Source organism: Muntiacus reevesi, chromosome 4 (assembly GCF_963930625.1).
Source record: "Muntiacus reevesi chromosome 4, mMunRee1.1, whole genome shotgun sequence".
NCBI classification, from domain to species: domain Eukaryota; kingdom Metazoa; phylum Chordata; class Mammalia; order Artiodactyla; family Cervidae; genus Muntiacus; species Muntiacus reevesi.
Window position 1 is genome coordinate 107,668,946 of NC_089252.1, and position 21,532 is coordinate 107,690,477.

The 21,532-nt window shown below is 55.3% G+C and overlaps 1 protein-coding gene across 3 annotated transcripts in view; it reads right to left on the reverse strand.

The window, feature by feature from the left end:
* Positions 1-6,012: 6,012 nt before the first annotated feature.
* MAPKAPK3 (MAPK activated protein kinase 3) overlaps positions 6,013-21,532 on the reverse strand; it is a 28,441-nt gene continuing 12,921 nt past the window's right edge. For 2 of the 3 annotated variants that reach the window (XM_065933600.1, XM_065933601.1), the window contains exons 3-11: positions 14,433-14,572; positions 13,166-13,230; positions 12,668-12,747; positions 10,721-10,844; positions 9,433-9,508; positions 8,982-9,106; positions 8,447-8,532; positions 8,089-8,169; positions 6,013-7,449 (exon numbers count right to left, since the gene is read on the reverse strand). In XM_065933600.1, coding sequence (XP_065789672.1) covers positions 7,297-7,449; positions 8,089-8,169; positions 8,447-8,532; positions 8,982-9,106; positions 9,433-9,508; positions 10,721-10,844; positions 12,668-12,747; positions 13,166-13,230; positions 14,433-14,572 — 930 coding nt within the window. In that variant the 3' untranslated portion in view covers positions 6,013-7,296. Of the gene's footprint in view, positions 7,450-8,088; positions 8,170-8,446; positions 8,533-8,981; positions 9,107-9,432; positions 9,509-10,720; positions 10,845-12,667; positions 12,748-13,165; positions 13,231-14,432; positions 14,573-21,372; positions 21,525-21,532 lie in introns of all 3 variants that reach the window. The other variant, XM_065933602.1, reaches the window with a different exon arrangement.

Below are 21,532 nucleotides of genomic sequence, written 5' to 3' on the forward strand. Positions count from 1 at the left end.
AAAGCCCAATTTCCTGGGGTCCCATAAGGCCATCCACACACTCACTTCTGTCCAAGAGAGGCTGAACCAGCACTCTCCAGGCATATTGCACTCATGTTTGTTCCTCAAATACTTGAAGGTCTTTTCAGCCCCAGGGCCTTTGCACTTGCTTTCCCCTCCACCTGGAATACCCTTCCTCCTGTTCTCACAGCAACTTTTTCTGGTCATTCTTTCTCAGCTTCATTCCCCTTTGCAGAAACCTTTTCTGACCCTCCTATCCCTGTCACCCACTTTGGCTATGAACTCTTGTCATTAAAGAATAAGTTTTATCTTAGGTTGCCCCAGTCGATAGTCCGAGAGGATTACCCAAAGCAGACATTCTAGGTGAGGCTGTTCTCATCATCTGGCTGGTGTGGTGACCAGCCCTGTGCCCTGCATTCCCCGGATACCTTCAAGACCCTGTGAAGAAGACTTCTGTGGACCTCCCGTGGCGGCCTCCTCTTCCTCACTGTCTCCCCAGCAGCCCCGGCCAACCCTGCTGCAGAGCCCACTGGACCCTGGCCTGACAGGGGCCTCCAGAGAGAGGTCGCCAGGGCAGGTGGGCAGCATACTGACTGCAGCTTCTTCCAAGAAGACAGCCTCCTCTCTGACGGGTTGTAGCCTACAATTCAATCCATCCCAAGACACCATCAGATACTATGGCCTCTTGTGTGACGTGACATTTTCCAGGACCTATGATAGGCTAAGAACTCTCCAGGGCATCCTGCCTTACCTTTCCCAGTCTCACAGCCCAGGGGGCAGATGTCGCTGTCCACATGTTTTAATGAGATGGGCTCAGAGAAGTTAAGGGAGCTGTCCATGGTCATAGCAGAGCTGGAAGGGGCCCCGGGCTGTGTAACCCAGCTCAGCTTCCATCTCATCTGCAGGGACATGCCTTGGCCTTAAACCATGATGACAGCTGCCTGGCACTCCCTGCCAAAGCTTTGGGGCCAGAGATGAGGGGAGCCCCAGCTCCAAGGGCCCTTCCTCTGGCAGCCAGAGGCACAGAAGATCAGGGGAAAGGTCAGGCAGGGTTGGCATTCTTTGGGCAGGGACAGCATTTCCATTAGGGATCATAGAACCCCATGGAGAAGGAAATGGCAACCCACTCCAGTATTCTTGCCTGGAAAATCCCATGGACAGAGGAGCCTGGTGGGCTACAGTCCATGGGATTGCAAAAGAGTCAGACAGGACTTAGTGACTAAACAACATAGAGCCCCAAGATCCTGGGTTCAGACCCCCACCCTGCCACTCACCACATGTAGGAACTTGGGCACTTTATCCCCGTGCTACTCAAGCCTCAGTGATTTCATCTGTAAGATGGGCATCACCCCTGCCTAGGAAGGACAGGAAAGTACAGGTCACATATGAGACATCCTGGCACACTCTAAATGCTCGAAACATGGGCTCCAGCATGTGACTGGAGCAGACCAGGCCCTGAGCTGGGTAGCCTGGCCCCTCACTCACTGAGCCTTTTCTTGGTGGGGAGACGCATGGCCCATGAGTCGAGGTTCCATCAATTGGAAGCGAGGCTGCACTAGGGAGGTTCTCCACACTGGGAGTGACTCCAGAGTGTGGCTGAAGGGCCCTCCTTGCTCTGCACAGAAGATCTCTGCCAGGTCTGATGGCTGACTGGCTTGCTGGTCTCTTTGGCTTGATGTGAGCACAGCTGAAGGCTGGGGGCGGGTCTGGGGTTCTAGTCTGCTTTATACACACAGCCCCTGCAGCAGGGGCAGGTATTTGGGGATGAGGTAGGATCCACAATTTCTCCCCAATGCCTCCTCATTTCCATCACTTCCTCTTTGTCCCAACTTTCTCTCAACTCTCCACCAGAAAGAGGAAAGAAATCCTGCCTAAGACAGCTAGGATCACCACATCTTCTCTGTTCCCCTTTTTAGCACCCACTTGCAGCTCATCGGACAGTGCAGGTGACTACTCTCTGCCTGTCCCCATGGAGTTGGGACCCTTTGAGGACAGTGGAAGAAAGGAGAATCGCGAGGGCATTTTTCTGTATCAGAGCCTAGTCCTGGACCTCAGGAAGCTAGTAAGTCACACTGAGCCTCAGTTCCCATCTGTAAAATGGGGTCATATGGCAGGATTTAAGATAAATGTTGTGTCTTGTTCAATGGCCTATGATTTTTTAAAACTTTTTGGCCATACCATATGGCATGTGGGATCTTAGTTCCCTGACCAGGGATTGAACCCATGTCCCCTGCATTGGGACAACAGAGTCTTAATCACCAGACCACCAGGGAAGTCCTCCATAAGCTTTTTAAAGCACATAAACCCTTGTTCAAATTAAACCTCAGAAGAAAATACAACACAGAAAATAGCTCTGTTGGAAGCACAGGCCACATCCTGAGGGTCCAGGGAGGCCAGTATGAAAAGATTCTCAACTCTGGAACCACCTGAAAAGGCCATACCAGCAACAGGAGGTGGACAGATTGTTTGACTGAGAACAGGGCATCCCTCTAGGAGAGGGAGATTTGGATATGAGGAGGAGGGAAAGTAACCTCCACACACAAGATTGGCCTGGGAGCACTAAGAGGAGCTGCCACCAGCGGCCCACTTCTCACCCCTAAGGCCCCCACCCTGGCTTCCTACGGGAGATGGAGTGAGAAAAAGAGAGACCGCTGCCTCTCGCTCTTTAAACAGACTTTTCTCTGGTCTTCACACGGCACATCCCATTCCTGCCTCCTCACCTTGCCTCACCCTATACCTGCCAGCTGGAATGCCCTTTTCCCAAATCTATCCAGATTTGTCCTTCAAATTCACATGTCACCACCTCTTGAAGCCCTCTATGATTGTCCCCAGCCGAAAGTAGGATCCCTTTCTCTGACCCCCTCCGGCTGAGACTGAGGGCTCAATTTCTCCATCTGTGAGATGGGACTGTAAGGACTAAGTGAGATGATCCAGCCAAAGCACCCAAGTGGGCCTGGCATGCAATAGCCACTCAGTAAATGGCAGCCATTTGTTATGATGCTATCGTCTCCCCCTCCACCTAGGCAGAACCACAGATGCCTCAGGCTCTGGTACACAGTAGGTGTCTACTGAATACTCACCAGGTGACCAGCAGGTGGCCCCACACCCCAACTAACCTGCCCTGACCAGAGCCTCTGAATCTCAGTAAACTGGTTTCACTGGCTCCTCCTCCTGGTCAGGGGAAACAAAGAGGGCAGAACTGGCAGAGTCCTCGTAGCTGGGTGTGGCACCTAGTAGACACTTAATCTGCATTGGTGACCAAGGTTTCGGGGCTTGACCACCCCTTCCCCTTTCCAGGCTTCTCTAGCGGCTCAGACAATAAAGAATCTGCCTACAATGCAGGAGACTCAGGTTTGATCCCTGGGTTGGGAAGATTCCCTTGGAGAAGGACAAGGCAACCCATTCCAGTATTCTTGCCTGGAAAATCCCATAGACAGAGGAGCCTGGTGGGCTACACTCCATGGGGTAACAGTTGGACATGACTGAGCAATGAATACTCCCCTTTCCACTGCAGCCCTGCCCCACCCTTATAAGGATTACTCCCCTTAAACAGGTAAGAAAATTGAGGCTCAACAAAGTGCATTACCTAAGACCATAGAGCGTTCTCACAATCCACCAGCCAGTGGCAGCACGTCCACCAAGGTGCAGAGAGGAGTTGGCCCTGATTAATCAATGTCTCATTTTATTGATGGGGACATCAAAAAGTGGAACAAACAGCTTTGCCCAAGGCTTCATGTAAACCAGAGCTGAGATCTCCTGGCTCTAAACTAAATAACCCCACCCCACCCTACACACAGGGTGGGAGGGGGCTTCCCAGATCCTTCCTTGCTTGCTGGCCTCAATTCCAAGGGGTGAACATGCAGGCTGTCCAGAGGGACAAAGCGGAGGATTTTATCCTGCTGAGTTTGTGGGCATCTGCAAGAATCCAGGGAGTGCAAAGACTGAAACCAACACAGCCAGGTCTGGAGGGAGACAGTGACCTGTGCCCCTCCCATGTCTGCCAGAGAGAGAGAGTGCTTCTGGCAGACCTGGAAGCATCAAGACCCCTGCAGAGGTTGCAGCAAGCTGCGTTTTTGAGGCTCAGTTCTGACACTGCAATGGAGGGGCTGAATCGAGGGCGGAGAGGGGCTGGTGCAGAATAGCAATGAGCCAGGACGCTGGAAACCGGCCAGCACCAGGTCTGCAAGACAGAGAACGCTGCTGTCGACTGGGTCAGGGGGAGCATCACTGGGAAAAAATCTCTCTCACACACACAAACACACACACACACGCACACACACATGAATATACTTCTTACCGATTCTTTATTGAAAGCTCCCAGGGAAGCCACAGGAAGTCCATGTGAATGCATGTGTCTGAATAGGCTGATGTGAACGTGAGGCCCCTGGGCTTAGTTCACCTAGTAAAGCTAATTGTAAGGATTTGCTCCCATTTCACAGACAGCCACACTGAGACCCCGGGAGAAGCACAGACAGGCAGAGTTGAGGGACACACAGAGTCTCTCTGTCCCTAAAGCCCTGGTTCTCCCTGAAGTTCTGCCTTCAACCTTGCAACCTATCAGGCACCCTCCCAGACCCTGGGACATAAATTGCCTCTTTGATTTAAACTCCACAGTGACACCTCCTCTCAAGCCTTGCCTTCCTTTTGTGGACCATATCAAGCCCATGATTCAACATGTGCTTGTGAGGTATTTTGTCCTTCTCCCTCACGTGTTTAAACTCCCTGAGGCGAGACTCTATCCTCAGCGTCCCCTGCCGCCTCTCCTGCATGCAGCACAGGGTCTCCAGCAGCGTGCGCCGAGCAGTCAAGGGACAGAGGCGGTCTGCACTGCTGCAGCTCTGTGACCAGGCAGATTTAACTGCCTTTGCATCTGACCAGGATTTTACTGAGCTGAGTACATGACAAGGGTTGGTCGGAACCACAGGCTCTGCGAGGCCCCCAGAATTCATTTGGGGAGTCTAGGGGCCCTTCAAAAGGAGGGGTCACCCTCCTTGAAGCCCAGGGTTGGAGCCAAGGTCCAGGAAGCCCATACAATGCTGTTCTGGAGAGCAGGCCCTTGGGAGTAAGACCCCCGTGGATGGAGAAAGGTGGAATTTCTAGGCGGAAAGTCTCAGAGGTAGATTTGGGGCTGGACTGCTTTTCCCTTGAGTCACTTCAGGTTCTTCTCTCCTTCCTTACAGCTAAGGATGCTAGGGTGGCAAATGGGGGCCAGCCACGTACCAGGCACCCCAATGAGTGCTTCATATGTCATGTGCCAGGATACCCTGTATGACTCCCCTCGGTGGGCACCAACAACCACACTACACGGCCGAGGAAATCTAGGTGGGAAAGCTGGGAGGCTTATCCAAGGTCACCAGGCCAGGAAGTGGCACTCAGCTCAGGCGACTTGCCTGTCCCGCCTTCTAACATCTCATCGCCCTCCCCTACACCCTGAGGGAAAGGGAGGTGGGGAGGGAGTGCTGCGGTACCAGAGGAGCTCTTGGGGACCCAGGAGGACAGAAGCTGGGGGCATCTGCCACAGTCCAGGCCCTCCTCTGGGCGACCCGCGAGGGCTCTCGGGGGGGGGGGGGGGGGGGGCGGAGGGTGCTCTGTTGCTGGAGTAGTCAAAAGACAGTCTCCAGCGTCCCGCCCCCTCCCCTCCCCGACACTCTCACTGCCAAATGAAATCTGGCAGCTTCTGAAAATAGCTCAGCGCTGCAGCAGGCGCTCTGCCCGCCCTTCAGCAGGCTGGCACACAGCTGGGGGTGGCCACTGTGGGCAGACGCCAGCGCACACCAGGCCGGGGGTGGGTGTCACACACACAGTGCACTGGGGACACGGGGCAGCTGCCATCTCTTCGTTCCCTTGACCTCGCCAAGCCTGGTGAGGCCAGGGTGGCCCTGGAGCCAGCCTGGCATGTCTACCAGGCTTGAAGCACTCTGTCCGGCAGGAGTGAAATCACTAGTGGGTGTGAGCACATGCCCTTGGGCTACTTTTGTTCACTCGTGTAGACGAGAAACCCAGGAACAAGGGAAAAATGCCAAAATGCTGTTTATTAATACCTGGATATAAAACCCAGCAGTGCAATCCTCCCTGACATGGTCTAGGGTTTCCCAGCCAATGAGAGAAGGGTGAGAAACCAGGAAGCGGCTGGGGGCCAGGCACTGGCCAGGCCCATATCAGGCATTCAGCATCCTGAGGCTCCCTGGGCAGTGTGAGGCTGGGTGACCCTGGAGCAGCGAGGGAGGGGCCCTGTCTGCTCCGACTCGGGCAAAAAAGAAAGGACCAGACCCTCTAAGCAGCAGCCCTCCACTGCCTTGAGTCTGACCCAAAGTACAGAAAGAGGCCCTGGATTAAGGGGGAGCCCCTCAGCCCTGCCTCCAGCCATCCACTCTCACAAAAGTACATCAGGAGACGAGCCCTGCCGTCAACCAGGAGAGTAGGGGGTCAACTCTTAAGGACAGGCTTTCCTGCCTGGGATCCGATGAGCAGGTGGGGGCAGGGTAACTGTACTGGCTTTTGTCACAGTGACATTTTCCAAAGTAAAAACGGGTTAAAAATATCTGCCCCCCCCAAACCCCTCACTGAGGTAAGAGGTCACTCTGGGTGGGGGTGGGGGGGATGTCGTAACAGGATGGCTGGGCTCAGGCACTCTGTGGAAGGAGACTTCCAAGGGCCCTGTGGGATGGGGCTGCAGCAACACAGCGCAGGACCACCTAGGGAGCCAGGCAGACTGACCCTGACACTTCAAGGAGACCAAAAACGCAGGGGTAGGGGGGAGTCTGAGACGGGTGAGTGGCACAAGGAGAGCAGCCTCCCCAAGAAGGCAGGCCGACCCTCAACTGCCCCCCTCCCTCCCTTGCTCAGTCACTCAGCATTCAAGACTGGCAACTCTGTCCCTGGTCGCCATGACAACCAGTGGCCGGATGCCTTTCCCAAGGCCAGGCCCATCTGCCCACCCTCCGGAGAGCTGTTTTCACAGAAGGAGGGAAGCCCAACCACAACGCCCAGGGGCCTAGAACTCTAAGGCCAGGCCCTGGGCGGGATGCAGTCACAGGGCATTCAGGCCATAGTGATCAAAGGCACTGGAGCTGCAGCATGTGGCTCCCCAGGGCCCAGGTTTTGGCCCCTCTCTAGGGCTTGACCCTGGCATGCGATTCTGAAGGACTTGGGGTCATGTTCCCCCATCCTGAAGTTCCAAGTGACAAATCACAACACAACACAAACTCTTTTGTTAAAAAAACAGGACCCTGAGCCCTCCAGGTCAGGGCTTCAGCCCACTCCAGTGTGTCCTCTGGCTCCCCCAAGGTCGAGGAGCTACTGGTTGTTGCAGCCCTGCGAGCCCGAGGAGCTGCCTGCCTGCTTCTTCCTCCGCTTGTTGAGGAGCCGGTTGTTAGAAGTCTTCAGGTCCTTGATCTTCACCTGGTCATAGTCCACCCGCATGGTTGCCAAGGCACTGGTCATTTCTTCCTGGGGATGGGTGTGGGGGGAGAGCAGGTCTACTGACCTCAAGAGACATCACCTCCTGCCTGAGTGGCCCCTTAATAATGTCAGTGATGGCAGTGACCACCTTTGCTGCCCAAGTGCCCCCATGTACCCAGCTCTGGGCCCACGGCTTTGCCTCACACAGTCCTCACTCCAGTCCTCTGCGGTAAAGACTGAGCTTACCTCAGACAAGGCACAGGAAGTGTGGTGACTCCCTGGGACCACACCAAGGGTAAGCAGGACAGGGACGTGGACCAATGTCATCTGCTCAGAACCACAGGGCCTTCAGGGGACACCATCGTGCTGTGCACCCAGCACCTGAAGGTTGTGTCCAGGCTCTGAGCTACTGCCCCACAGGCTCAAATCTGGCCTCTCCTGAGTCTAAAAGCAAGCTGACCGCCCTCCCAGATGCTGCAGATCATAAGAGCAATTATGGGCAAAGCCCCACTTCACTGAGGGAGCAAGTCAGGAGCCCTGCCCTGAATGGGGTAGTGTGGCCCAAAGACCACTATGTGGTCACTGACATGAGGCGAGAGGGGGCCAAAGACCCAGGTTCTGGGAGGTCACCACCCTGCTGTCCCTTTTTCCAAAACCCTGAGACCTGCGGGAAGATGGTCCACCCACCTTGACTTCATCCCAGTGGTCTCTGTCCTCCTGCAGCACTCGGGCTGTGTGGAGTGGAGTCTGAGGCACCACCATCGATTGCTGGAAGGAGACCCAAGCCTGTGGATCAGAGCCTGCAAGCACCTGGGACAGCACCGGCTGCCCGCACCCCGCCACCAGCCCCTTTCTTCGGGGCTCCAGTGGGGAATCCAAGGCTCAGGGCGGTGAAGGAGCCTGATGAGATCAGGAGCAAAGGCAGGGAAAGGCAGGGTACTACCGCATATCGTGGCCCACCCCAGGGCCTCTGGAGCCGTCAACCCTCTTGGCAGCCCTGCTCAAGCTCGTCACCCGGCCCGCCACAGGACGAGGAGGTACTCACGTTAATCCAGGGATGGTTCATGAATTGTGTGATGGTCAGCCTCTCAGTGGGGTCTGTCTTCAGCAAGAGGCGGATCAGCTGCTTGGCTAGCGAAGAGAGGGCAGTGGTGAGGCTGTGGAGCTGCTCAGAGCCAGTTCCCGCTCCCAGAGACCACCAGCTCTGCAACGTGCTCCCAAATTCCTAACCCACAGAAACAGTGTGCTGATAACGGTTTCTTGTTATAAGGCACTAAATGTTTGGGGTAATTTGTTAGGCAGCAATAGATAACTGATACAGGGCAGATTTGTTCGTGGTCCCCAAAGGGAAAATATGAATGAAGGACAAGAATTAGGGGAAGTTTTGAGACAGGTTTTGAGCCCATTTGGCAGACATAGAGAAGGACGTTCAAATGGTGAGATGACTTGCCTAGGATCACACAGCTGGGATGTGGAGGAGGCCAGGATCTAAACACAGGTCGGTTTGACACCTAAGTGGTCTCTCCCAGAAGGAAGGCTGCTGGGGTCCGGTGGAGCGAGCTAGGCAAAGAGTCACTTACCATCCTCGGAGACCTCGGACCACTCAGGGCTGGGGAAGCCATACTGGCCCAGGCGAATCCTCCTCTTCATCCCCGGTGAGATGGCCTGGCCCGTGTTGGAGTAGAAGGGCGGGAAGCCGCACAGGCTGGGGGAGGGCGGAGGTCATTCAGCACCAGTGTGGGGGCAGCGCCGGGCCGGACCCATTCTCCTCCCCAAGACCCTGACCGGGAGACAGGCAGCCAGACGCCAGGGCAATAGTATCAGCCCGCCAACTGGGGGGTTCATCTCCAGGAACACCAGCTACCCTTGGCATGGGGAGGCGTTCGGGGAGCCTGAAGGAGAGGTGTCCCCTGACCAGAAGGGAACAGCAGACTGCTGGAAGAGTGGCCCACTTGAGCCCCTCACCCCGGACGGTGGGGGCAAAAGTGGTTCCAAGGGTACCTGGGGGTGCAGGAAAGGGATGGTACTCACAGGATGTACATGATGACACCCAGGGACCACATGTCACATGACTTGTCATACTTCTCTGGACCCAGGACCTCAGGAGCTGCCGGGGCAGAGGGCACAGGAGGACTCTCAGTCCAAGGGTCTTGGGGCACCAGCAGACGCCTACAGCTGGGCAAGGTGGGAGCAGGTGCCCGAGCCGGGGATCGGGCAGAGCAGATTGGTGTCTGGCACCTTCTGGGAAGGCAGCATGTGTGTGAAGTCGGGGGAGGAACAACAGCTCCCAGATAAAATAAACCCACTTTCAGGCTGGGCTGTAAGAGATGATAACCTCCTAGATACCTTGGGCCAATCTCGGCTGTGGTGTGGTAGGGAAAGGAGAGAAGGGCAGTCAGGGGTTGGGTGGGGTCCTGCCATAGGGGAGAGGGCCCCAGCCCAGCAGCTGCCCTGCGTCCCCTGCCTCCTGAACAGATAGCCTAGGTCATGGGCAAGGAGGGGCCATGGCCAGGGCTCTGGGTCCCACTGTTCACCTGGCAACCATCCCATGGGGCTTTGGTCTTCCCATCTGTGCAATGAGATCGGTAGGCCGGGAGATTACTAAGTCAAAATACTGCAAAACACGTCCTGGTAAACAGAGTGTCATTCCAGCTGTCTCTGGGGGCTTCCCACCCCTTCAACAGCTCTCGGAAGGCTTATCCTGAGGGAGAAGAGTCCTCTGTAAACGAGTCATCACCCCACTCTCCCCTCTTTCTGGGGGTTGGGGGGGGGTGGCTTCTCCAGGTCTAGGGGCTACCTGCTCACAGGGGAGCAGGGAGCTTTTCCAGGAAGCATGAGTGTGTGCGAAGCCCCGGGGCCCATCCTGGCCCTCACCTAAGGGACGCTTTCCCAAAACGCAGGTGGCTGGTCCCCTGCTTCCCTCTCATGTAGGAGGAGGCGCCTGCCCACTTTCTGAATATGACTCCCAGGAAGATAAAAACCGGAGAAAAACAACCGCGCTTGGGCTCCATCCCAAGCCGACGGCAGCCTTTTATCACATATATATTTAGAGCCACTGTGATGTCATTCAGCTCACAGGCCAGAGCCAGAATTTTCCTGGATCTATTTTCAAAAGCAGAAACTGAAGTTTGGGAGAATATTTTTGCAGCCTCCGGCCCCCCAGCTGCCACCTCCACACAGACAAGAACCCTCCCCTCCCTCCTCACAGCACTTTAACCCTTTGGCTTCTGTGTCCCACAGGCTGCCCCAGACCACAGCGGGGCGGGGGTGAGGGGGCAGGGTGCAGTAAAGAGGTACCAGCCACATCCCAGGGACTCACCCACATAGTAGGGAGTGTAACATGGAGTTTGCAGGGCATTCTGGGTGGTCTCTTTGGCAAAACCAAAGTCCGTGAGCTTCAGCACCGCATCTTTGTCCTTGGATGTGTAGAGCAGGTTTTCAGGCTGGTCCAGGGAGAGAAAACATTAGTCTGGAGTCAGGCACCAGGTGGGGGCAGATTTCCACAGTGATCTACAGGCAGATTTCCTTCCTCCCTCCCTCATCCAAACTGAGGCAGGAGAAGCCGGGTCCATCTCATTAAAAAAGACCTGGGTCTCGGCCACCAATGACGTGGGCCAAAGGTGGAGGAGACTAATATGGCTGAGAGGTGACACCTTGTTTCACAGAGGGGAAACTGAGGCAGTGGTTCCACCAAGCCTGGGGATAACTGAGTGCCACAGAGAGCCCAGGGGCAGGGACTTCTGAGCTTGAGTCGGTGATGCTGCCATGAGATGCCAAGATGAGGGTTCCAGGGGAACAGCGGGCTGCTCGTGAGCCAGCACTACCAAGAACACATCCTGTACCCCGCCCAGAATGAACCTGCACAACAGGCCCATACCTGAAGTTGCTCGGGGAACTCAGGCCCCGGGAGCTGCACAGAGGCTAGTCTTCCTGGTTGTAGGGAACAGAAGGTCTGAGGGATGAAGGCAGTGGGGAGGTCTGCATGGAGCAGGCAGCCCTCGAGCTGCTTTCTAATGAATGGGTAGGACCTAGACCCACGGAGAGAAGCAGCCCAGCTGGGGCAGAGGGATGGGGTGGGACATGGAGTTTCAGTTTGGAGCCAGTGAAAACTATTTCTCAGGGTCTATTTGAGATGATCCAAACTTGGACTGGGGTGGAAAACAGGGAAGCAGTTTTTGTATAGGAATCTTCTCCATAGAAGGTTTTTCTCCCCTTAAGGGAAAAAAAGGAGGCCAGGGCCAAAATAAAGCAACGGTTCAGAATGTGAGACTGTTGTGGCTCCACGTGTATCTAAAATCAAAGGGTAACCGCACGAGTTGGCAATATTCAGCCAGGGGAAGAATCTGATGCAGCGGCTGGACCTTCGGGTTTCCTCTGCCCAGTTTTAGGAGGAAATAAGCCTGGGGGGGCGGGGCAGTCAGGGTCTAGGTTGGGGGCCGAGGGCCCAGGAGTTGTAATTCTGCTCTGACAGTGGCTGGCACATGCACGTGTGTGCGTGTGTGTATGTGAAGCTGCCTCAGTTTGCATCTCTTCCATCTGACACTGATCACCTGTAAGATCCAGTCCTCCCTGGACAGGAAATTTGGAGAGAACACTCTCAAGCCCGTCCACCGGAAGGACAGCAGGTCCAGCCACTGGGATCACCTCCGCTCCTTTGTCCAGTGCCCAGCAAAGGGCCTCCCTTCCCCTAAAATGCTGCCATCAGAGGGCTCTGCCTACAGGAACTATGGCTGTTACTTCACATGAGCTCCAACAGTGTTGGGCAACCCTGCCCCTGAAGCCTGGCACACTGTCTTCACAAAATTCTTGCTGAGTGAACAAATGAATGCATGAATCCCCAGTGAGGCATCTGCAGAGCCTTGAGCAAAACGACAGTGCAGCATCTGCAGAGCCTTGAGCAAGACAATCGCTCTCTGAGTCTCGGTTTCCTCATCTGTCAAATGGGTAATGGCACCCTCTCACAGGGCTGGATGAGGATTAAACGAGATGCTTCTCAGGACCCAGTGACTCAAGGTAGGCACTAGTTTATTCTTATGGCTACTGGGATTACATATGCTTGAAGGAAACAAGGAGACCTATCTGGCTAGAGCACAATGAACACGCTGGGACCATGGGAGGAGAGGCTGAGTCGTGCAGTATGGGCCACGGGGAGAGGCCTGGAATGCCATCAAGGAACATGGCCTCCATCCGGTGGATGCTGGGACCATTGGGGTTTGTGAATGGCACTCTTTGTCCTGGTCTCCCAACATGGGTCCTAGAGCCTCACCTTGACATCTCGGTGGGCGATGTTCCGGCTGTGCAGAAACTGGATGGCAGTGCCAATATCCCGCATGATCTCTGCAGCTTCTGCAGACACGGACAGAGGAGGGAGCCGTGGAAGGAAGTCGAGGGTCAGGCAGCTTAGGGGGCCCTGTCCCATCACTCCTTTTGGGAAAGCACAAGATGGTGCACTCCTGCCACCCAGGACCCCACCTCATAGCCTGACTCTGGTCCCCCTAGTTTCTTCTGGAGATGCCCCCAGCTCAGCTGCTGGCTGGCACCAAGAAGCATTGAGGCCTCCATCCCAGACCCATGGGGAGTCCACCTCTGACAAGCTGCCACAGGCTCACAGAACCCCTTGGGGGATGAACACTCTCCCCACCCCCGCTTTTGTTCAGCTGGGGAAACTGAGGCACAGAGAGGGACAGCGTCTTGCCCAGCATCACAAGGAAACTCTGTGTGCCCCATCTCAGCCCAAACTCCCCGTGCAGCAGCACATCCGTACCTCTTTCAGTGAAAGCCTGGTCACCACGCTCCTGAATCCTGCTGAACAACTCACCACCTTCCATGCTGTCGGAGAAAGCAGGGGTAGAGGGGGAGAATCAGGCATCGACCTGCCCCTGCCCTGAGTCGTGGGCCCAGGCCCCCAGCCCTACTGCTCTTCCCCTGGGGAACGGTCACTGTCAGCCTTGCTGTGTCTTGAAGAGCCTGGTGCGTGGTGGGCTATTGGCTTGGGTGGGTTGAACTCAACTCTTAGAACTAGGGGAGGATCTTCCCCAGGGAGCATCTATGTTCCCAGGAACACTGTCTTGATCTGGCAGCCCCACCTTTATCCAAGTTTACCCAAGTGAGGAATGAGATGTCAGTTATCATCCTCATGACCACCGTTTTCTGAGCACCTACTGTGTGCTGTGCCCTGGGCAAACCCTTTGTGCGTACTGCTGTGTGATCCTGGGTGGGTCCCTTCACCTCTCTGTGCCTCAGCTTCCTCTTCTGTAAAACAGGGATTAGCGCACCAACCTCACAGAGTTGGGAAGACTGATTCAACAGCACACACAGAGCACTTAGAATGAACAGGGTGAATGCCACACCAAGATCTCCCTCCACACTTTACATGGAAGTTACAGCGATCCAGAGAGGTGAGAGGCCTGCCCAAGGTCACACAGCTAGTGAGTGACAGAGTCAGGATCTGAACCCCAAATCTGACTCAAGAGCTGCTACCCTATGGGGTGAGGGGGAACTTGAAAGGCAGACAGGAAGGAGCTGGAGATCAAGACCCAGGGCCCAGGTTCTGAGGAAGGTTAGGGCTGAGCCACAGTGCTCACGGGAGAAGCCCAGGACGGAGGAGGCCACTGGCTCCTGGATCCTGGCCAGGGTCACCCAACATCAGGGGTGGGGGGGATAGCCATGGGAGCACAAATCCAGGTGAGGAGAAAGCCGAGGGGACAGCATATATCCCACTCTTCCCCCAGTCTCCCCTCATCCCAGCCACATTCAGGGCTTGGCAGCCTTCTCTGGCAGCTCTCCCAGCCCCTCCTCACGGAGTGGGAATCACACCCAAGGAAGCCATATTACAGCCCCTGAGGATTCCACCTGTGCAGGAGTGCCCTTGGGGCCAGCTGCCCAGGTCCATCACCCTTCGGGGGCTGGGGGGCCCTCTCGGGGCTGCTATCTGAAGAACAGAGAGGCCCCCTAAAGAATGGCGGGAGTTGGGGAATGGTGGGGGCCATAGGGGTACGAATGAGATGCTGAGGGAGGGTGGGCCAGCATACCATTCCATGACAATGAGGAGACAGCGTTTGCTGTGATGCATATTCTCATAAACATCCAGGATGCGCACGATGTGGGGGCCGCCTGAGGCCTGCCAGTGGTGGTCCACCTCCTGCCGGGCCTTGGGGCTGTCGTACAGGAGCTGAGGGCAGGGAGGCACAGACAGTGTCAGGCCCAGAATCCACTTCCCCAGGAGCCACCCAGACAGTGCCACTGCCCTCACTGGGCAGACAAGGACACGTAGGCTCAGAGAGGCCTGTGACCTGCCTAAGGTCACCCAGCTGATGAAGGGCAAAAGGAGGATTCCAATCCAGGTTGGATGTGTGATTCAATGAGCCTCTGCATGGCTGAGGGTCAGCTTCAAGCAAGCTTAGCTGGTAGCTCAGGAAGGCCTGGGAGGTAGCTGAAAGCTTGGAAAGGCTCAGAAGCCAGAGAAGCCCCCGCCTCCTTTCCCGGGGGGCAGCAACTGAGGTGGAAATTGAGAGGATTTTGTAGTCAAATCACACATCAGTTGTGAGACCCTGTGCCAGGAGCCACACATCCCCAGAGCCTCATGTTTCCAATGGGATGAGGGTTGTGGGCCAGAGGTAGAGGCTGGCGAGGAGGACCCTGTTTGATGGGGGTGACTCCTTGGTAGGGTGAGGTTTCCAAGCTTGGGGCTAAATTCCTCCGTGACTCAGTGTAACCTCAAGCAAACATTCACAGCTCCAAGCCACAGCCCACAACTCCGTAAAATGGAGTAATAACAGTCATCCCCACAGGATGCATCATAGTGAAGCAGGCAGCAGGTGGGTGGGTGTCAGGATCTTTGCTCGGGTTAACTCAGCCCCAGACTGTGGCTGCCAACCTTAAGGCCAATTACCGGAAATGAGCAAGACCTTGAATTGGTCATGCTCAGAGGTGGAGGGGGTGGAGAAGTCGGCCTTCTGGGGGATGTGGCCCAGAATGGGGAGAACAGAGATGAGGCATCCCCCAGTAAGGCTGCTCACATCTGCTTCCTGGTTGAACAGGGCTAAAGAGTGAGGTTGGAAACCAAGACAGGCTGAGACCAGCTCCATCTGGCTCAGTACCCACAGGACCCTGGGCCACCATGGGTCCTGCTTTCCTTCCTGGGCAGGATGGTCTCCCCTCCTCTAGGATATGTGCGGGGCAGCCTCCGGGACAAAGCTCTCTAGGCAAAGATCAACTGAGGTGGAGAGGAAGGCAGTGGGCCTCCGCATCTGCTGCTGCCACTGGTCTGAGGAGCTGTCCCCTTTGACCCGAGTGTGGAGTGCAAGGAGGTGGGCAGGCCCCTCCACCAGCTCGGGGGCTCCCGCTCCGCTAACAGTCCAGAATGGGGCACACAGAGGCGGCTGTAGGCAGACGCTCCCGGCCTGGAAACCATGGATCCCTTGCTCGTGCTGCCTTTGCCGCCTCTGTTCCCTGCCCACACAGCTCCCATGCACCAGCTTCTTACTTAACAGCACTGGGGGAAAGAGGCTTGGTCACATCAGCTCCCCCTGCCCCCACTGTGTCCTGAGGCGCCTCAGGCTTCAACCGCAGGATCAAAGATGCACCATTTTCCCTCCCTTCTCTGTCCTCTCTGCACCTCGTCTCTGCTTGGCCTCCCAACACTTCTCCCTGCCCCCTGCCACCTCTTCCCTAGCCGACCTGACCATGTCCTGGCAGGGCCTCCAGGAGGGTTCCTGGACCCTCACTCTGTCCTGCTTCTGGTATCCCGACCCCTGTACCAGGGTCCTCTCTCTTCTCTCCTCAAAGGCCCAGCCCACAGCTGACAGGTTTTCTGTGGGGTCCTCGGTCCCGCCTCCTCCTCTCTGGCTCTTCTCCACCTGTCCCCACCCTCATTCCTTAAATCCCCAGCCCTCGCACTCCAGATAAAGACCACCTCCTTCCCTGGCATCCAGAGCGCGCCTTCCTCTCCCAGCTCCCTTTCTGCTGCCCTGGGCCCAGAACACCTGGCTCAGGCTGGAATGCCGGACGGACGTGCTGATCCCAAACAAGCCTCACGCTCTGCCCTCACCACGTGCTCTCTTGCTCCATCTCCTTCTTCACTGGGCCAGCTCTCCCTTTATGAGGAACGTTCTGGGCTCGGTTCAGATGTCTCCTGCTCTGAGAAGTCCTCCCAGCACCTCCCTCAGTGGTTTTTGCCTCTGCACCTCCAGCAGGCTGGAGGCAGCATGAAGGGAGAGGCAGGTGGGGTTAACCTGGGAGTCCCCAGCTGGGGCTTGGCAGAAAACGCTAAGCTCTGGAACAAACAAAGGATGGGATGATGGGTTTGATCCCTGGTCAGGGGACTAGATCCCACATGCCACAACTAAGACCCGGTGCAACCAAATAAATAAATAATAAGCACAAATTTTTTTTAATGTTAAGAAAACATTGCCTGCTCCCAGAAAGCTCCTGCATCATCGCCCTTTTCTCCTCCCTCCTGTGCATCATTTACTCATGACCTACAATTAGCTTGTTCCTTTGATAACTCTATAAACACACACATACACATATAGACGATACACTTCCAATATGCCTGGCTCTGTTCTGAGCCTTTTACAAATATTAGGAGGAAGGGACTTTATTACTACATGGAGGCAGAGGGAGGTGAGTAACACCCTAGATCATGCAGCAGTTTCCCCAGTCAGGCCGGCACCGGGCCGTCTCCAGCATCAGACTGTGGGCCCCCACGGGCAGGGCCAGTCTGGGTTCCAGTGCTCACACAGAGCACTGGCTCGGGTAATACTCGGGGATTTAATGAACAAATCTATAAAGTGGGGGTAAAGGGAAGAAACCCTCACAACCCATCGTGGGGAGAGAAGAAGAAGAAACTGAGGGGCCAGGAAGGCTCAACAAAGGAGAGACGTGACAGCCTGGCCCAGCTTCCTCCCCGCTGTGCTCACCGACCCTCTCTGGCCAACCAGACTTCACCTCCTCTTCTAGGAAGCCCATCCTGACTCCTCCAGCCCACAAGCCCATCGCTACAAGTAGGCTTCACTCATGCAAGTACCTGAGGGGTCACTATCCTTCATAAAATGGGTCCTCAAGCAAGAGCCCCATCCTCCCAGGCATGGAAAAGAGCACAGGGCTAAGACAGGACGCCTGGGTTCTACTCCTACTCTCAGTGTGACCTGGGGCCAGTCTTTTGCCTCTCTATGCCTCTGTTTCCCTGGTGTTAAGATGCAGGGCTTGGGCTACACTGGAAGGATGGGAACCACAAAGGGGACCTCTGGTCAGGGGCTCCTCAAAGTACCTACTACAGCCCCTTTCCAACATCACTGTGCTCACAAAGCAGCCTCTGGGTCTCCATTGACCCCCATATCCAAACGCCTGAAACTGCTGAAGGCCACTCAGTATCCTGGTTCCCAGTCACAGCTGGGAAGAAAAGAAGATGGGGTGCCCAACAGATCCACATCTTGGCCTCACTCCCACCCGATGCCCCCGAGCCCCCCAGAGGTACACCAGAGCTGGGAGGGTCTGTGATGTCTCCTGAGTCGCTCCACAGCTCCAGCTACTCTGTGGGATGGAACCAACAGGCTCCCCTGCACACCTGTGGGATGGAACCCTGGTTTCCTCCTCTGGGATGGCTCCCCGCTGTGCTGGAGGTGTGGCCCCCCCACTGATGTCAGGTAAGTACTGAATCTGAGAGGACACTTCCTTGATCAAATGACAATGCTCTAGTTCATGAAGTAACTACTCTGCTGAAGTGGCTTCCACTTTGCCCTCCTCCCCTCACTCTCCTTTGCCATTTCTCATCAACCCCCAGAGCTTGCAGCCAGATGGCCGAGATGCTGACCAACCCCACCAGACTGCAGACCCCCTCACAGCTTGAGGGCAGAGGAGCCTGCGCCCCAGAGACACAGCCGCCCGTGCCCCTCCGGCTCTCCAGGTGTAATGGAGCCTCAGAATTGGCCAGGCTGCTCCACTTCCTCCACACAGCGTCTCTTCCCACCCAAGCACAGGGTTTACAGCCAGTGGAGGGATTCTTGAGTTCAGGAGCTGGGAAAACAACTGCAGCAATTGACTGTTTGGAAAACAATTTACATTTTACAAAACACTCTTCCTTTATCTCATGGGAATGCTCGGTGCCACCCTGTGAGGCAAGCAGGGCGGGAACCAACAGCCCCAGTGTGTAGACTGAGGCAAAGAGGCTCTGGAGGATGAAGTCACTGCCCTGGGGCCGCCAGGCTGGAGTAAGGTGAGGCTGGGCCGGAGGAGAGCAGGAATCCACACAGAGCATCCAGACAACCCCTCCCAGAGCGGGGATGAGAGGCCAGGGTGGCCCCAAGTCAGAGAGGTGGTGGCCAAAACTACTGCGGGCAAGACTCGGGAATCTTGCTCCAAAATAAATGTGTGCATAGGGGCATGGCGTGCACACGAGCAGGGGAGTGTGTGTGTAAGTATGTTCACGTGCTTGGAAACATGGGCACCTGTACACGAGTGCATGCGTGCCAGGGGTACGTGCATAGGTGTGTATGGGTGTAGGTGGTATGGGGATGAGGAATGTGTGTCAGTGTGTGTGGGCCATGGTATGTGTGTGTCTCTGGACTTCATGATATCAACTTTGAAAATAAGACCCATCAATCTGTCCATTTGGGCTTCCCAAGTGGCTCAGTGCTAAAGAATCTGCTTACCAACGCAGGAGATGTGGGTTCAATCCCTGGGTCGGGAAGATCCCCTGGAGAAGGAAATGGCAACCCACTCCAGTATTCTTGCTGGAAAAATCCCATGGATAGAGGAGCCTGGCGGGCTATAGTCCATGAGGTCCCAGAAGAGCTGGACACAACTTAGTGACTAAACAACAACAACAATCTGTCCATTTATTTGTCCAATATTTTCTATTTCTCTAAAGTGTCAAGCAGAGAACTGGGCACAGACAGGTGCCCAAGAAATATTGGGGTCTTGCTGCCACAACTCAACCTGTGACAGTCTTGCCTGGGCAGGTGACCAAGCCTAGACCCTTCTGCTCAGACCTGCTTTCCCACTGAGATCCTATCTCCACTGTAGGACCCTCCACTTCACATTGCCCAGAGCTGTGAAAGCACTCTGTCTGCCTTCGTAGAGCATCAGAGAGCTATGGGGTGTCTGCAGCGACTATGTAAGACACAGCCTAGGGACCAGCCTCCATCACTCTTCTTCAGCCATCTCCCAGCCCAGAAAAGGCTGCCTTCCCAGACCCACATGTCCCTTCACACAGCCAGTTCACCCCTGGACAGGCTCTTCTCTAGTAAAAATGTTCACAGTATCGCTCTCTCTCTCTCCCACACACACAGGACGCCCCAAGGCCCCGGGCTGGACAAGCAGCCTCTCCCACCCCACCCCAACCTCCACACTCCAAGCCAATTAACCTGCAGCCTTGGCCAAGCTGCTAGGGCCTCTGCCGGAACACCCACTCCTTCCGGGGGAAGACAGCTGGTTTATCATCTCTCCCATCAGTGAGACAGCAGCAAATTAAGAAATGTGAACTCTGGATTTCAGGACAGCCCACAGCCCGAGAGACATCAACCGTACAGCAAAGGGAACCTCCCAGAGGCTGGGGGTCCACTTCCTCGCGCTGATCTGTGAGTCAGCAAATTCCCATAACTTCCCCTTTCTTGGAATTCCAGCTTTGTTTGGAGCCAGAGGAGAGGGGAGAGGCAGGAAGGATTGCTGAGGTCCCCCAACACCTTCTCTCCCATGCCGGGGTCTCAGCCCAGCCTCAGGCAGGGGCGGGCTGGAATTCTTAGGAATGGAATCTCTGGGTTGTTGATTACACCACAACACACATGCTGGGTGTCAAACGCTCAGGCAGTGGGTCTGCACAGAATGTTACGGGAAAATCTAGCTTTGCGACATTTTTTTTCCACCGTGGAGAACCCCAGTTCTCTACAGAGGAAGGTTACAGGTGAGAAAAAGCTCTTTGGACTTACTAAACTCCCTCCCTGGTAAGAGTTTTCAACTCAACCATATCTGAACTCCCTTCCAGCTCCGAGCTCTGTAATTATTTGGGATTATTTTCCCATGGGGACATATCTCTAACTTTATGAGACACCACTGGAAGAGCAGAATTCATTTTAGAGCTAGATGTTGAGACCACCTGCCCTGTGTCGTCAGCAGCAGGCATGGCATTGTGGCCCCTGGCCAGTTCATGGGACCCCTGCTGGCTGCTTTGCCTACTTAGAACAGAGGCATTAGCCTCGGATGGGGTGGTATAGACTGACCTCAAGTTCAGGGTTCTAAGCAGGAACTTCCTTCTTAAGGTCTCAGTAGCTTCTCTTATAAGGGCTTCCCAGGGGGCTCAGATGATAAACAACCTGCCTGCCTACATAGGAGATGCAGGTTCCATCCCTGAGTTGTCAAGCACCCCTGGAGGAGGGAATGGCAACCCACTCCAGTACTCTTGCCTGGGAAATCCCATGGACAAAGGAGCCTGGCAGGCTACAATCTATGGGGTCACAAAAGAGTCAGACACAACTGAGCCACTAAATAACAATAACAATTTTCTTTATAGATCCAGAGTCATCCCCTCCTCACTGGCTTCACCCTCTCCTTCCCCGCAAGGGCACCAGTGCTATTGGAGAGTTGTTGGTCACGTCAAATCTGACTTTTTAACCACGGTCTCAAATTAGAGCCTCAGACATGTGCCATTACTCTCTCACGCACTCATTTCCCCGGCTTTCGTAGCTCATTAAGGGAGCTAATGGAACCGATTTTGCAGCTATGGATGAGTTGGCCCCACGCCAGATGAGACCTCGCTTCATTAAGTTCTGGCTGTATCCTGTCCTCCTCAGCGGCTGAGTTCCAGGGAGGTCGGCTCACATGATGCTCCTGACCCCAGATGCCTGGGCCCCGTCTGAACACTGGATGACTGACAGAGTTACACCCCCTTCGCAACAACTGTCCCTCCCTGGTGCTCAGCCAGTGCTGTGTTGGCCACGGTGCTTGGTCACAGACACCACCTCATTCAGGACTCACCATCTGCTGAAGAGAACCAGCATCGGCCTTCTCCTGTGGGGAACTGGTGACTCTGAGAGGTGAAGTGACCTGCCCAGAGTCACAGCACTGGGTCGTGAGAGTCAAAACTGGGACCCGCAACAAAAGAATAATAGGACTCTATATCACCAAACCTACGATT